This window comes from Miniopterus schreibersii (assembly GCF_964146895.1).
Source record: "Miniopterus schreibersii genome assembly, chromosome: 2".
NCBI classification, from domain to species: Eukaryota; Metazoa; Chordata; class Mammalia; order Chiroptera; family Miniopteridae; genus Miniopterus; species Miniopterus schreibersii.
Window position 1 is genome coordinate 86,224,577 of NC_138102.1, and position 14,988 is coordinate 86,239,564.

General features: G+C 35.4%; 1 protein-coding gene across 1 annotated transcript in view; it reads left to right on the plus strand.

Moving 5' to 3' along the window:
• NBEA (neurobeachin) overlaps positions 1-14,988 on the plus strand; it is an 817,699-nt gene that overhangs the window by 212,688 nt on the left and 590,023 nt on the right. The window contains exon 18 of the mRNA XM_081128332.1: positions 14,015-14,123. Within this exon, the coding sequence (XP_080984458.1) occupies positions 14,015-14,123 (109 nt within the window). The remainder of the gene's footprint in view (positions 1-14,014; positions 14,124-14,988) is intronic.

The following is a 14,988-nucleotide window of genomic DNA, read 5'->3' on the forward strand; positions in this document are numbered from 1 at the left end:
CCATTGACACAGATACTGGTATGGGGAAAGCCTGGGGGTGGGTGGGTGCGGGGTGGAGGGGATCAGTGGGGATAAAAGGGGACATCTGTAATATTCTCAACAATAAAGATAAAGAAACATTTAAAAAAATAAAATATACAAGCATAAACAAGATGAAAAAAATATGACAGAGAAATTGCACTAATATAACACTACAAAAGGAGAGAGAAAAAGTGAATAAAGGACTGAAGAATTTGGTTCAGAAGAACACATATAATAAGGAAAAGAAGGTAATAATGTTTTGACGTATAAAATGAATTTCAAGAATATAAATTCAGTAAGTTCTCAAAGATAATAACAAACAAAATGAGATGAACAGGAACTTGAAGAGTTAATTAAACATACTGATGGGCCAGTGACATACAGAAGACAATGTCTCTAAAGATAACTGGAGTCTTTGAAGAGGGGAATCTAACAAGTGATACAGAAAGTACTCCCATGAAATAACTCATTTGTGTACAGAAAAAGCACATGATCTAGGAAAGTATCATAGAATGATCAATACTGAATACAGTATGTAAATTGAAGTTTAGAGATTAAAAAAAAGAATTCCTATAATCATCTAGGAAAGAAAGGCACCTTCATCTGGTTAAACATTGACTTGCCTCAGACTTTTCTATAGCTAAAATTCAATGCCAAAAGAAGTAGTTCAGTGTCTACAAGTTCTAAGAGAACATGCAACCCAAGAATGTTACACCCTCCCTGCCAGGTTGTTAAGAATATAGACAGTAAAGTAAAAAATCAGAAGACAGCCTTTTTGATCTTCTCTTGAATATCTGTCCATTTGAGAGATGAGTCAAAAGAGTGAAACCAGAAATGATGAAGACAAAGTCAAGGAACTGAATTTAAAATTGACCAAGACCTGCCCGGCCAGGCGTGGCTCAGTGGTTGAGCATTGGCCTAGGATCCAGGAGATCATGGTTCGATTCCTGGTCAGGGCACATGCCGGGTTGCGGGCTCAATCCCCAATCGGAGGCATGCAGGAGGCAGCCAACCAATGACTCTCTTATTGATGTTTCTCTCTCTCTCCCTCTTCTTTCCTCTCTCTTAAATCAATAAAGATATATTAAAAAAATAAAAATAAAATAGAATAGACCAAGACCTAACAACTAATATATAACAGCCTTAAGATGAACATAATCTAAGTGTTTTAAACCTTGATAATGTTCAAATAGCAATGTAGGTCACAAAAATTGAGAGGTGACGTAAAGTGTAGGAGTGCTAATTGTCTGTTTTTCATTTAAAGGAAAAATTAATACTTTCCGAAACTGAAATGTTTAGTCAAAATATATTATCATTTCACTCTTTTTCTTTTCTAAACTTCATTGATAATTAAAAAAAATAAATTGTATCTTTTTGGGTGAAGAAAGTCACCTTAATCTCAAAGTTTAAAAAAAAATTAGTTTCATGTCCATTTCTTTTCTTAAATATTAATAAAATTATATTTGTTGCGTTTTATTTAAAATAAGAAGTAGGTGGCTTCCAGTCAAGATGGCAGTTAATGTAAATGTGTTACTTGCCACCTCCCACAACCACATCAAAATTACAACTAATATACAGAAAAACCATCATTCAGAATCACCTGAAAGCTAGCTGAAGGGAAGTCATACAAGTGTCTCCTCACTGGTGAATTGGGAGGGTGGATTCAGATTGTGAGTAAAATTGAAAGGATGCATTAGACTGTAGTTTTAATATTCAGTTCAGCTGTGAAACCCATCAGAAGTGGCAAGTGGAGTACATGTCAGAAGAAGCAAAATAAATTGAGTGATTGAGTGTATTTGCTTTAACAGATATTGAAAAGTAGATTACCTGCTATATTATTCCCAGCACAGATGACTTCTTTTTCTCTTCATTAGCCAGAGATGACTAATTTAAATTTAGAATCTGATTTTAATTTAAAATAATATTTCCATTAATAACCTATTCATTGCAGAAACCTATTATACTGTGTAACAGTTGTTTTGGAAATTTTATGTAAAATTAAAGCTATCAGTATTTTACAGGTGTTTTAATTAGACATTTTTATTAACAGGATCAGTGCAGAAACTAAAATCAAGCCTTTAATGTTTTGTAGACCATACATTTTTGAAGTGAGAGTCCACCAGGGTCCTATTAACTGTACATTTGCAAGATTTCATTATTTTTAACCTCTGACAATATGGGAAAAATCTTTTAGAAGCTATTGGGACAGATTTATGCTTTTATGTACTTGGTTACTACAGCTGTAAAATGAAATCTCATCTGATAGCATGGATTATTCTCATGTTAAACCCACCAAAATGAAGGAGAATAAGTAGGTAATGATTTGCCTAGTGTATTTGCATACTGTGATTATCCTGGACCTGTACAATTGTTTTACAGGACTCTTGGGCATTGAATTGTTAGCATATAATTATACGTCATTGTAGTATTCACCTTATTGAAGCACACACTGATGCAAATGAGCTTCGGATTTGATGCTTGTTTAGAGATCAACTTGGTCTTAGATGGGAGGGAGCAAATTTAAATAAATGGTAGCTCTTCTCCTCCCCCAAAATAAAATAAAATAAATAAAATAGTAATAAAATAGAATAATAAAATAAAAATAAAATAATAAAATAAAATGAATAATAAAATATATAAAATAAAATAGTAAAATAAAATAAAAATTAAGTATGATCCCATTAGTACACATTTCTCCTGTAATTCCTTCTTTATTTGCTCTCCTTTTCCTTCTCCTCCCTCTCCTCTTCATGAAGTGGTTTCTAATGATTATCATTATTATATTCTCGGTAGAGGAATTCTAAAACTTTCTACTTTATTTCCCTACTCTGCCTGCATTTCTATGTTATGTATTATTTAACAAAACGAATGTAATTATAATGAAAAGTTAGTTAAAATAAAAATTGCTATAGGAAAAAGAATATGGAATATTAACAGATCACTAGATGGAGATGGTTTTTCCAACATCAACTCTAAGTGAAGAAATGACAGGGTTAAAATTTAATAGATTTTATTCAAGACAATTAAAAACCACTTCTATGCCAAAAAAAATAACAACCCTTGAAATTGAAAATGTGGAAAATGTTTGTCAATTATTTGGTGAAGGAATAATGTCCTTTATATTATTAAGGTTCTTATAATCAGTAAGAAAAAGGTGCCCACACAGAGAAAAAAAATGGTCAGAAGATGGCATAAGGCAGTTCTTGGAAGTAATGTAAATGGTCAAAAGACTTGTGAACATTTGTCAGAATTTCAATTGTTGAAGCCACTGGTAAAATGTATTTATACTTTGATGATGGGAGTTTGAATATACATATTTTGAGAGGTTTTAAACTGCAAAGTCTCAGAATTAAATATGCTTTTACCACATCATTTCAGTTACAAGAATTTATCCTAAGGAAATAACCCAAATATATAAATAAAGGCACAAAGTTTTGGGTAGAGAAAAATGTAAGTATCATAAATGGCCACAGTAGTGAATAGATTATTATGCTATTTTCTTTTCAATTATATCAATCAGTAAAAATTTAAGAGTCAATATACTGATTTAAAGAATACAAGCTACAAATTACCTTATACAGAATTATTTTCATTGTATTTATATCATTATATTTGTGTCATCTTCATAGTAATCTGGAGTAACACAAACTGATACTTAAAATTATTATCTCTGAGTTACAGAATTATAGGATTCTTATTTCTTTTTACTGTCCCAACATATTTCTGAATTTGTTCAAGAAGTATTTCTTTGATAATCAAAAAAAAAGCTTGTTTGTTTTGTGAAGAAGGAAATTAGAGTATGTTTCCAATGGAATGTTTAGTAAGCTAACCTAGTGGAACCTAGGTTTTTCAACTTATTTTGTTGCAGAGTCTCTTCTAGAAGCAATTTATTAGAAAATTCAATCATTTTTTTCCCCATTAGAAAGACTGTAAATTGAATTAATCCATTCAAGACCCCAAATGATTCATTTCTTATATACAGTACAGGTCTAATACACTGTTTAATCTATAAACAAACACTTATTTTCTTAAATTTATTAAACCACCCCCCTACTAGCTTTAAACAAATCACTTTCAGCACTCCTTCCAGGTTGTCTTTCAAGGGGTGAGCATGTGGCATCTTTGCTTTTTCAGCTATCACTATCTCAAATGCTTTCACTAGCTAACTGCTTTTCGTTTATCCAAATCAACAGTTTTTCTATCTCTTCAGTTGTCTTTGATCATTGTTTCTTCACACCCCCAGCAATATTGGCACTGTTGACAGCCTTTTTATGTTTTAAAATTTGAATTTTTCACCAGAACCAAAAGGAAAAATACACAATAATATTCATAGCACAATTTCCTGAGATGTTAACAAGCAGGGTTTAGCTGTAAACTGACTTGAATTCTTTGTTGCCTGAGAGCCTCTTTTTGTCATGCTGATAAATCAGCATGAAAGGGTTGTCAGGTCCAGAACTAAAGGTTTATTCAACTACCTAGACTTTTTCCCCCCATGAATAACTTGGTTGAAAACTGAATTGTTTGAGATGGGAGACGTTCAAAAACCAAGGGTGACTGTAATAGTGTAATTGGTATGAGAATAAAGGTTACTGTTTTTTTTTGTTGTTTATAAATGATTACACACTTAATCCAAGTGGGCAGAAATCCTATAAAATTCAGAACATAAAGCAAATAGCACTTAAAACCTGAAGTCTGTTTAGGTCTAAAAGTTTAGCTGGTTCAATATGTTAGCTTTTCCAGTGTATGCCCTAGTGGAGTCTTCATGAGCTGAATGCATAGAGTTTGGTCTTTTTTTTTTTTTTTTTTAAGTTTCTTTAACTTTATTGCTGAAAATATTGCAGATGTCCCCGTTTTATCCCCATTGATCCCCTCCACCCCACATCCATCCTACACCCAGGCTTTCCCCATACCAATGTCTTATATCCATGGGTTATGCTTATAAACATACAAGTTCTTTGATTAATATTTACCCACCAGACCCCCCTGCCCACCTTCCCTCTGAGATCCCTCAGTCTGTTCCATGCTTCTATGGCTCTGGATCCACTTTATTCATCAGTTTATTTTGTTTATTATGGTCTACATATAAGTGAGATCATGTGGTACTTGTCTTTCTCTGGCTTATTTCACTTAGCATAATACTTTCTAGTTCACTCCATGCTGTGCCAAAGGATAAAAGATACCTCCTCTTTACAGCTATATAGTATTCCATGGTGTAAATGTGCCACAGCTTTCTTATCCACACATCTACCAATAGGCACTTGGGCTGTTTCCATATCTTAGCTATTGTAAATTGGGCTGCTATCAACATAGGGTGCATAAGTTCTCTGTGATTGGTGTTTCGGGATCCTTACGATATAATCCTAGAAGTGTGATCACTGGGTCAAATGGTAGGTCAATTCTTAATCTTTAGAGGAAACTCCATACTACTTTCCACAGTGGCTGCACCAGTCTGCATTCCCAACAGCAGTGTACTAGGGTACCCTTTTCTCTACACCCTCACCAGCACTTGTAGTTCATTGACTTGTTGATGGTAGCCATTCTGACAGGTATGAAGTGATACCTCATTGTAGTTTTAATTTGCATCTTTCTGATGATTAGCGATGTTCAGCATTTTTTAATTTGTCTCTCAGCCATTTGTATGTCCTCTTTGGAGAAGTGTCTGTTTAGGTCCTTTGCCCATTTTTAAATTGGATCATCCTCCTTTTGTTAAGTTGTATGAGTTCCTTATATATTTTGGATATTAACCCTTTATCAGATGTGTTGTTGGCAAATATGTTCTCCCAAACAGTGGGCTCCCTTTTCGTTTTGTTGATGGTTTCTTTTGCTGTGCAGAAGCTTTTTATTTTGATGCAGTCCCATTTGTTTATTTTCTCCTTAGTATCTTTTTCCCTAAGAGATGTATCAGCATACATATTGCTAGGAGAGATGTCTGAGATTTTGCTCCCTATGTTTTCCTCTAGGATTTTTATGGTTTCATGTCTTATATTTAACTCTTTTTTCCATTTTGAATTTACTTTTGTGTATCGTGTAAGTTGGTGGAGTAGTTTCTTTTTTTCTTGTATGTACCTCCCCAATTTTCCCAACACCATTTATTGAAGAGACTGTCTTTATTCTATTAAATGTTCTTGGCTCCTTTGTCAAATATTAATTGACCATAATGACATGGGTTAATTTCTGGGTCCTCTTCTGTTCCACTGATCTATATGTCTGTTCACGCTGTTTTGATTACAGTTGCTTTGTTGTATAGCTTGATATCTGGTATTGTGATCCCTCCATCTTTGTTCTTCTTTCACACGATTGCCATGGCTATTCAGGGTATTTTTTGGTTCCATATACATTTTCGAAGTGTTTGACCTAGATCTGTGAAATATGCCTTTGGTATTTTAATAGGGATTGCATGGAATGTATAGATTGCTTTGCGTAGTATTGACATTTAATGATGTTAATTCTTCCAATCCATGAACATGATATATTTTTCCATTTGTTTATATCTTCCTCTATTTCTTTTTTTCAAAGAGTCCTGTAGTTTTCGAGTATAAGTCTTTTACATCTTTGGTTAAGTTTATTCCTAGGCATCTTATTTTTTTAGTTGCATTGGTAAATGGGATCGCTTTTTTAGTTTCTTTTTCTGAGAGTTCAATATTGGTGTATAAAAATTCCATCAATTTCTGGCTGTTAATTTTGTATCCTGATACCTTGCTGAATTCATTTATTCAATTTAGTAGTTTTTTGGTGGAGTCTTTAGTATTCTCTTTTTATAATATCATGTCATCTGCAAATAATGACAGTTTTGTTTCTGTCTTTTCAATTTGCATTCCTTTTATGTTTTCTTCTTGTCTGATCTCTGTGGCTAGGACTTCCAGTACTATGTTGAATTATGGTGGTGAAAGTGGACACCCCTGTCTTCTTCCTGTTCTCAGGGGAAATGATTTTAGTTTTTGCCTATTGAGTATGATGTTGGTTGTAGGTTTGTTATGTTGAGGTGTGATCCCTATATTCCCATTTTGCTGAGAGTTTTTCTGAAAAACGAATGTTGGAATTTATCTAATGCTTTTTCTGCATATATAGATATCATGATTTTTGTCTTTCAATTTGTTTATTTGATGTATCACATTTATTGATTTGTGAATATTCTATCCGCCTTAAATCCCTGGAATAAATCCCACTTGGTCATTGTGTATGATCTTTTTAATATATTGCTGGATCTGATTTGCTAATATTTCATTGAGAATTTTAGCATCTATGTTCATCGGGGATATTGACCTGTAATTCTCTTTCTTTGTAGTGTCTTTATCTAGTTTTGGAATTGGGCTAAAACTGGCCTTGTAAAGGGAGTTTAGAAGTGTTCCTTCTGCTTGGATTTTTTGAAATAGTTTAAGCAGGGTAGGTGTTAATTCTTCTTTGAATGTTTGGTGAAACACCCCTGTGAAGCCATCTGGGCCAGGGCTTTTGTGTTCTGGGAGCCTTTTGATTACTGCTTCAACCTCATCAGCAGTTATTGGCCTATTTAGGCTTTCGGACTCTTCCTTATTGAGTTTTGGAAGGTTGTATTTTTCTAGGAATTTATCCATTTCATCCAGGTTGTCCAGCTTGGTGGCATATAGCTGGTCATAGTATTTTCTTACAATCTTTTGTATTTCTATTGGGTCAGTTGTTACTTCACCTCTTTTGTTTCTGATTTTGTTCATTTTGTTCCTCTGTCTTTGTTTCTTGATGAGTCTGGCTAAAGGTTCCTCAATCTTGTTTATTTTTTCAAAGAACCAGCCCTTGCTTTCATTGATCATTTGTATTTTTTTTTTAGTCATAATGTCATTTATTTCTGCTCTGATCTTTATTATTTCCTTCCTTCTACTTACTTTAGGCTTTTCTTGCTGTTCTCTTTCTAAGTTTTAAGTTGTAGGGTTAGAGAGCCTGTTAGAAGTTTTTCTTGTTTTTTGAGGTAAGCTTGTAGTGCTATGAACTTCCATCTCAGGACCCTTTTCAATGTGTCCCATATATTTGGAGTTGTGTGTTCATTTTCATTTGTTTCCTGCAAGTTTTTTATTTCTTTTTTGATCCCTTTGGTAACCCATTCCTTGTCTGAAAACGTGCTTTTTAGCCTCCATGTGTTTGAATTTTTTTTAGTGTTTTTATTGTGGTTAATTTCTAATTTCATGCCATTGTGTTCTGAGAAGATGCTTGATATGATTTCAGTCTTCTGGAACTTGTAGAGACTTGTTTTATGTCCTAACATGTGGTCTATCTTTGAGAATTTCCCAAGTGCACTTGAGAAGAATGTCTATTTTGCAGCTTTGGGGCAGAATGTTCTGTAAATGTCAATTAAATCCACTGGATCTTGTGTGTCATTTTGGGTCACTTGTTCCTTGTTGACTTTTTGTCTGGAAGACCTATCCAGACAAGTCAGTGGGCTGTTAAAGTCCCCTAGTATGACTGTGTTGCTGTCGATCTCTCCCTTGAAGTCCTCTAGAAGTTTTTTAATAAATTTAGATGCTCTTATATTGGGTGCATATATGTTTATCAGGGTTATATACTCTTGTTTGATCTCTTTAGTATTATTTAATTACCTTTCTTGTCTGTCGTTATAGTCTTCATTTTGAAGTCCATTTTGTCAGATATGAGTATCACTACCCCAGCTTTTTTTCATTTCCATTTGCCTGGAAATTTTTTTTCTATCCCTTCACTGTCATCCTGTGTGAGTCTTTTGTTCTGAGTTGGGTCTCTTGTAGACAGCATATATTTGGGTCATCCTTTCTTACCCATTCAGCCACCCCATATCTGTTTATTGGGGTATTTAATCCATTTACATTTGAGATTATTATTGAAAGATACTAATCTACTGCCTTTTTGTTTCTTTATACGTATGTTTCTCATTCTCTTTATTTCTTCTTCTAATTATAGCAGTTCCTTTAACATTTCCTGTAATGCCGGTTTTGTAGTGATAATGTCCTTTAGCCTTATTTTTGTCTGGGAAGATCTTTATTTCCCACTCCAACTTGATTGATAATCTTGCTGGATAGAGTAGTCTTGGTTTTAGATCCTTGTTTTGCATTACCTTTAATACTTCATGCCATTCCTTTCTGGCCTGTAGAGTTTCTGATGAGAAGTCACATGACAGCCTTATGGGGAGTACTTTGTAGGTAACAGATTGCTTTTCTCTAGCTTCATTTAAGATGCTCTCTTTGTCTTGGATTCTTGGCATTTTAATTATGACATGTCTGGGCTTGGGCCTCTTTGGATTCTTCTTGCTTTGAACTCTCTGTGCCTCCAGAACTTGTGTGCCTTTTTCCTTGACCAGGTTAGGGAAGTTTTCTGCCATTATTTCATCAAACAAGTTCTCTAAACCCTGCTTACTTTCAGCCTCCTCTGGCACTTTTATAATAGGAATATTCTTATGTTTTATGCTGTCCCACAGCTCCCTTAGACTGTCCTCCTGTTTTTTAATTCTTGGTTTTTTGGTCTCTGATTGAGTGATTTTTTTCTACCCTGTCTTCTAATTCACTGATCTGATCCTCAGCTTCCTCTAATCTGCTGTTTATTCCTTCCAATATATTCTTTATTTCTGCTATGTCATTCTTCATTTCTGACTCATCATTTTTCATAGTTTTCATGTCTTATTTAATGCTGTGGAGCAGCCTTACAGTCAGTATTCTGAACGCTATATCTGAGAGATTTCTTATCTCCATTTCATTTGGCTCTTTTTCTGGAGACTTCTTTCATTTGGAGTTTGTTTTTTGGTCTCCCCATTTTGGCTGCTTTTTTAGGTTTGTTTTAAATTGTTAGATGGATCTGCTCGGACTCTCAGTCTTTTTTGAGGGTCTCTGGTAGAGGCCAGTGTTAGATGCAGTTTGTGACTGCCCTTGAGAACCCTTTTTGGGGCTATCAACAACCCCAGGCTTGAGGTCTCCACTGCTGGACTGGGTGCATTTGGACAGGACCAAGATGCACACCAAAGTCTGCTTTTCTAAGGCCCTGGTCTCAAAGCAGATCAGGCACAGAGTCAAAGCACCCTGAGGTCTGTCTCTGCCTGCAGATTGACTAATCTGATTCTCTTAAAGAACCTTAAGCTGCAGAAGCTCCACAGGGTGGGGTGGCTGGTTGTTATCAGTATCTTAACAAGCCTCAGGCTGTAGAAACTCCTTCAGGTAGGTTGAGAGGTTCTCCAGCAGGGTGGGGCAATTGCTTCCCCATCAGGGAAAAGCTGAAAATTCGCCTCCTGAGAAAGATGTCTCCCACAGCCTGGGGGAAATACTCTCCCTAGACTCTCCCCACACAGCCCCAGTCCACTCTACTTCCCCTCCGCCAGAGCCCAAGGTGAGTGGCAGCACGCGAAACTTTGTGCTTGACTCTTTAAGATAGTGCGTGCTGTTCCAGTTGCCTCTCCCTAGCAGACAGAGACCCTGCTGCTTTACACAGCCAGATGTTTTGTAGACACCTTTCTCAGTTCTTCTGCTCTGAGCTGGGAAGCCCAGCCTGGGGTTTAGCTCCCAGAGTCCTCAATGGGAAGCCCCACAGCTGAGATATCCCTCTGGATCTTCAGCTGCTGCCTGTGGGAGCCCAGCCAGCCCTCTCGCCTCTGCACTTCCTACCAATCTCTGTGTGGTCTCCACTTTTCCTCCTTGGTTATGAGGGTTCTCTCCAACTAATCTTCAGTTGGTTTTCAGGATGTTTTTTTGTGTTTTAGTTGTAAATCCAGATTGGTCCTGGGAGAGTGTCAGTGTAGCTTCCACTCAGTCTGCTGCCATCCTGGATCTCTCAAGTTTGGTCTTTTATTAGATGGTCTGTGGAAAACAAATCATATGACACACCCACTTTTCAACTACTCTTGACTACTGGGCAGCAAAATTTATTGGCAAACATTGTTTTAAAGCAAACTTCAGGAGGAAGCAGATCCATATATTCTCCCGTGTATGCATAGCATTGTTCACATTCCCCCAAAGGCCAGAATTAAGTTCTATAAACATTTCCATTGTAGGAGATACTCAGGAGGACAGGAATTTCTTTAGTTGAGGAAATTTTAGTGGCACTGTTAAGACAGTACTTTGAGCTCTATCCCCAGAGCCACCAACCGTGGATTTGGTGTTGGGAAAATTAGGCAGGTACATACAAAAAAAAAAAATGAAACTAGACCACCAATTTACACTGTACACAAGAATAAACTCAAATGTATAGAAGGCTTAAGTGTAAATTATGAAACCATAAAAATCCTAGAAGAAAATGTAGGCAGCAAAATCTCAGACACCTCACATAGCTATATGCGTGCTGATACATCTCCTAGGGAAGGGAAACAAAGGAAAAAATAAACAAATGGGGCCACCTCAAATTATAAAGTTCTGCACAGTAAAAGAAACCATCAAAATGAAAAGGAAGCCCACTGTATGGGAGAGCACATTGCCAATGATACATCTAATAAAGAGTTAATATCCAAAATATATAAGAACTCATACAACTTAAAAGGAAGACAATCCAATTGGACATACAGATGTCCAAGAGACATAAAAAAATGCTCAGTGTCACTGATCATCAGAGAGATGCAAATTAAAATGCAATGAGATATCACTTTACACCTGCCAGAATGGCCACCATCAACAAAGCAACATACAAATGCTGTCAAGGATGGGGAGAAAAGGGAACCCTGGTACACTGCTGGCAGGAATGCAGACTGGTGCAGTCACTATGGAAAACAGTATGGAATTTCCTCAAAAAATTAAAAATGGAACTGCCATTTGACTCAGTGTTCCCACTTCTAGGAATGTATCCTAAGTATCCCAAAACACCAATCATAAATAATATATGCACCCCTATGTTCATAGAAACACAATTTACAGTAGCTAAGATCTGGAAACAGCCTAAGTGCCCATCAGTAGATGAGTGGATAAAAAGGTGAGGTACATTCATACCATGGAATACTATGCAGCTGTAAAGAAGAAGGATATCTTACCCTTTGAGACAGCATGGAGGGACCTGCAGAGTATTATGCTAAGTGGAATAAGCCAGTCAGAGAAAGATACCACATGATCTCACTCATATGTGGAATCTACTGAACAAAATATATCCAGGGACATAGAATCATGGAACAGACTGAGGAATCTCAGGAAAGGTAGGGGTAGGGGAGTAGGTAAGGTGAGATTAACAAAAGAATTTATAAGCAAATATGCATAACACATGGACACAGACAATAGTGTGATGAATGCTTGGGTGGGGGGAGGTTGCAGGGTGGAGGGAGTCAATGGGGAAGAAAAGGGGTGATCTGTAATACTTAGAACAATAAAGATAAATTTGAAAATTAGAAAATTATTCTAAATTCCAAATAGCCTGATTGAGATAACTGTTACCAGCTCTGTGTAAGAGGGATATATATCAAGGGATAGGCTTTGGCATGTGCTCTTTCTTTATTAGGAGCAAATGAAAGTTTCAGTCCTCCTTTCCTTGGGTGTGACTTGAGTTGGCAGATACTAAACGCTTCGCCTGTATAATACTATAATATCCATTGGTCCTGCTGTTTTTCTTTTAATGACCTGTTGACGTTTTTCAATCTTATTTAAGTGTTTTACAAACTCAACCATAAGACAAATGCCCAAGCTTCTCATGGGTTTTGGGTAATTCTTCTCTTTCCCTTCCTGGACTGAGGTGGATTGGGTTCAGGGAAACAGCTCTCATGTCTTTTGTTGTGCAGTGTGGAGCTTGGAGACTGATGTTTGGAAAAGAGAATTTCCAGGTGATTGGTATCTTGAAAAATGGTTTATTTTTTTTAAAAAAAATCTGTATTAATTAACAATATGTGCTGTAACAGACAATGTAATTTTAGTTACTTATAAAACTAGTAATTAATTTCTTATTCACATAAAATCCAAGTGGGTATTCTTCAGCAGGCAGTTTTCTCCCAAGCTGTGAGCTAGTGACTCAGGCTGCTGCTTCAGTAATGTGTGTATGTTTTCATCCTATGGCTCCTGTGTTTTTGCCTTGGGGAAAGAGCAAGGAAGACACAGATGAGTGCTTTTTCTGTGGGCCAGCATAAAATTGGTTCTCAACTTTCCTGCTCACATTCCTCAGTTAAGTGATCACTCCTAGCTGCAGTGTATCTGTGGACTCAGACTCAGGAAGAAAGGAACAGGAGTTTGGCGGATTACCTAGTCAGTTTATGTCATAGTTGCCAAATCCAAATAGGGAACCATAGAAAATCAAGGTAAGAAATGAAATATATTGGGTTGGGAACCAAGATCCAGATCTTGAATTTTAAGAAAGTGGTGTGAATGAGAGGCTTGTAATAATTCTTTGATCTAGAGTTAAGTGTTCTAGGAGGCCTTCAATAGAGCCTTCTATCCTCATTTTGGATTTGGTGTGTGGGGTGGGGTGGGGTGGGAGAAGGGCTTTTAAATGAGCGAACAGTAAGTAACTATGTGGAAAGATGTGTTTGTTTATTTATTTATTTCATTTCATTTTTATTCTAATGACAGACTACAAATACAAGCAATCATGAATCCACTTCACTATGGTCAATTTTTTTTTTTTTTTTGCTTTGCAATCCCAACTTTAAGATAGAATACTCACTTTTAACTATAATTTTAAATGCTTGATATTAAAGTGTGTCATAGATTATTTTATAGACTTTCTATTTGGACAGAAAGGATTTAAAACTTATGTGATCTTATTGTTAGGGGAAACCAAAAATCTTAACCTAATAAAAATAACTCCTAAATAGTTATTAGAAATTTGAAAATAATAGCTGTCAACATTTATATAATATTTCACATTTTAGTTTGCACAGATATTTGAGAAGTGTTTAAATAGTATTCTTGGAACTTTAGGAGATACCTATACTATAAACTCATTTATTTTTGTAGATGTGCATTATTAAAAATTATTACTTATATGATTCTGTATCTGCATATAGATTGTACTTTTTTTGTACTTTTTAAAGAAATCTTAAAGTCATGAGAATAGAAAATTCAATGTGTTTTACAGCATTTTGTGTTTTTCACCTCTTTTTCTCCAGGAGAAAAGTTGAAATTATGCATACCCATAGTCTTTTCACTCTTCTTGGAGAAAGGCTGATGTTGCATACAAATACTGTGACTGTCACTACATACAATACGCTTTATGAGGTAAAAGTTTTAAAAATGTGTGATGACAATTTTAAATGTATGAAGTGGATACTCTCTATGGAATTAGGATCAGTTGTTGGTCAGTTAATTTAGAAAGCCAGTAATCATTTTTAAAAAATGATACAGTTTTACATTTTATTTTGAAACATGTCCATGTACATTTATTTGGCAATTCTTTATGTCGGTCCAAGGGCATTTCTTTGAGTATGGGTTGGATGATTGGCTTTGCACAGAATTTTTCTTATGTAAACCACACAATCATTATGTATTATATATAGTTTTCCCTGCCCCCCCCTTTCTTTTTCTAATATACAACAATTACCAAAATTAACCTGGAATTGATACTGGGATAGATTGTAGGTAAGAATTATTTGTAAAAATGATATCTTGAAGAAACTTTTTATTTCAGCATTTCAATTCAGAAATCTGTTTTTCATCATTTCTAATGGCCATGTAGCTTGGGTTCATTGTTTTCTATGAAATGCATGTGTTACCTCCCAAAGTAGCTGTTTTTATTTTTAAATACTAATAAAATATTTGGAATGGTCTCTTATGGTAATGTTAATTCTGCTTCCCTGCAACTGATCTTCAGTGTCTCTAGTTCTTTTGTTTAGTGAGAAGATTAGCAAACTTCCAACAGCTGAACTTTTTGTGTAGCCAAAAGTTCAGGAGTTTCTGTATTTTTAAGTAGTTGAAAATAACTCAAATTAAAATAATATGTGACACATAAAAATTATTTGAAATTTAGCTTTCAGTGTCTGTCCATAAGTAGTTTTGTTGGAAAACAGCCACATTCCTTTCTTTATAGATTGCTCATGTTTATTTTTTCTTTACAGATCACAGTAAAGCAAAAACTTGGCAGTGT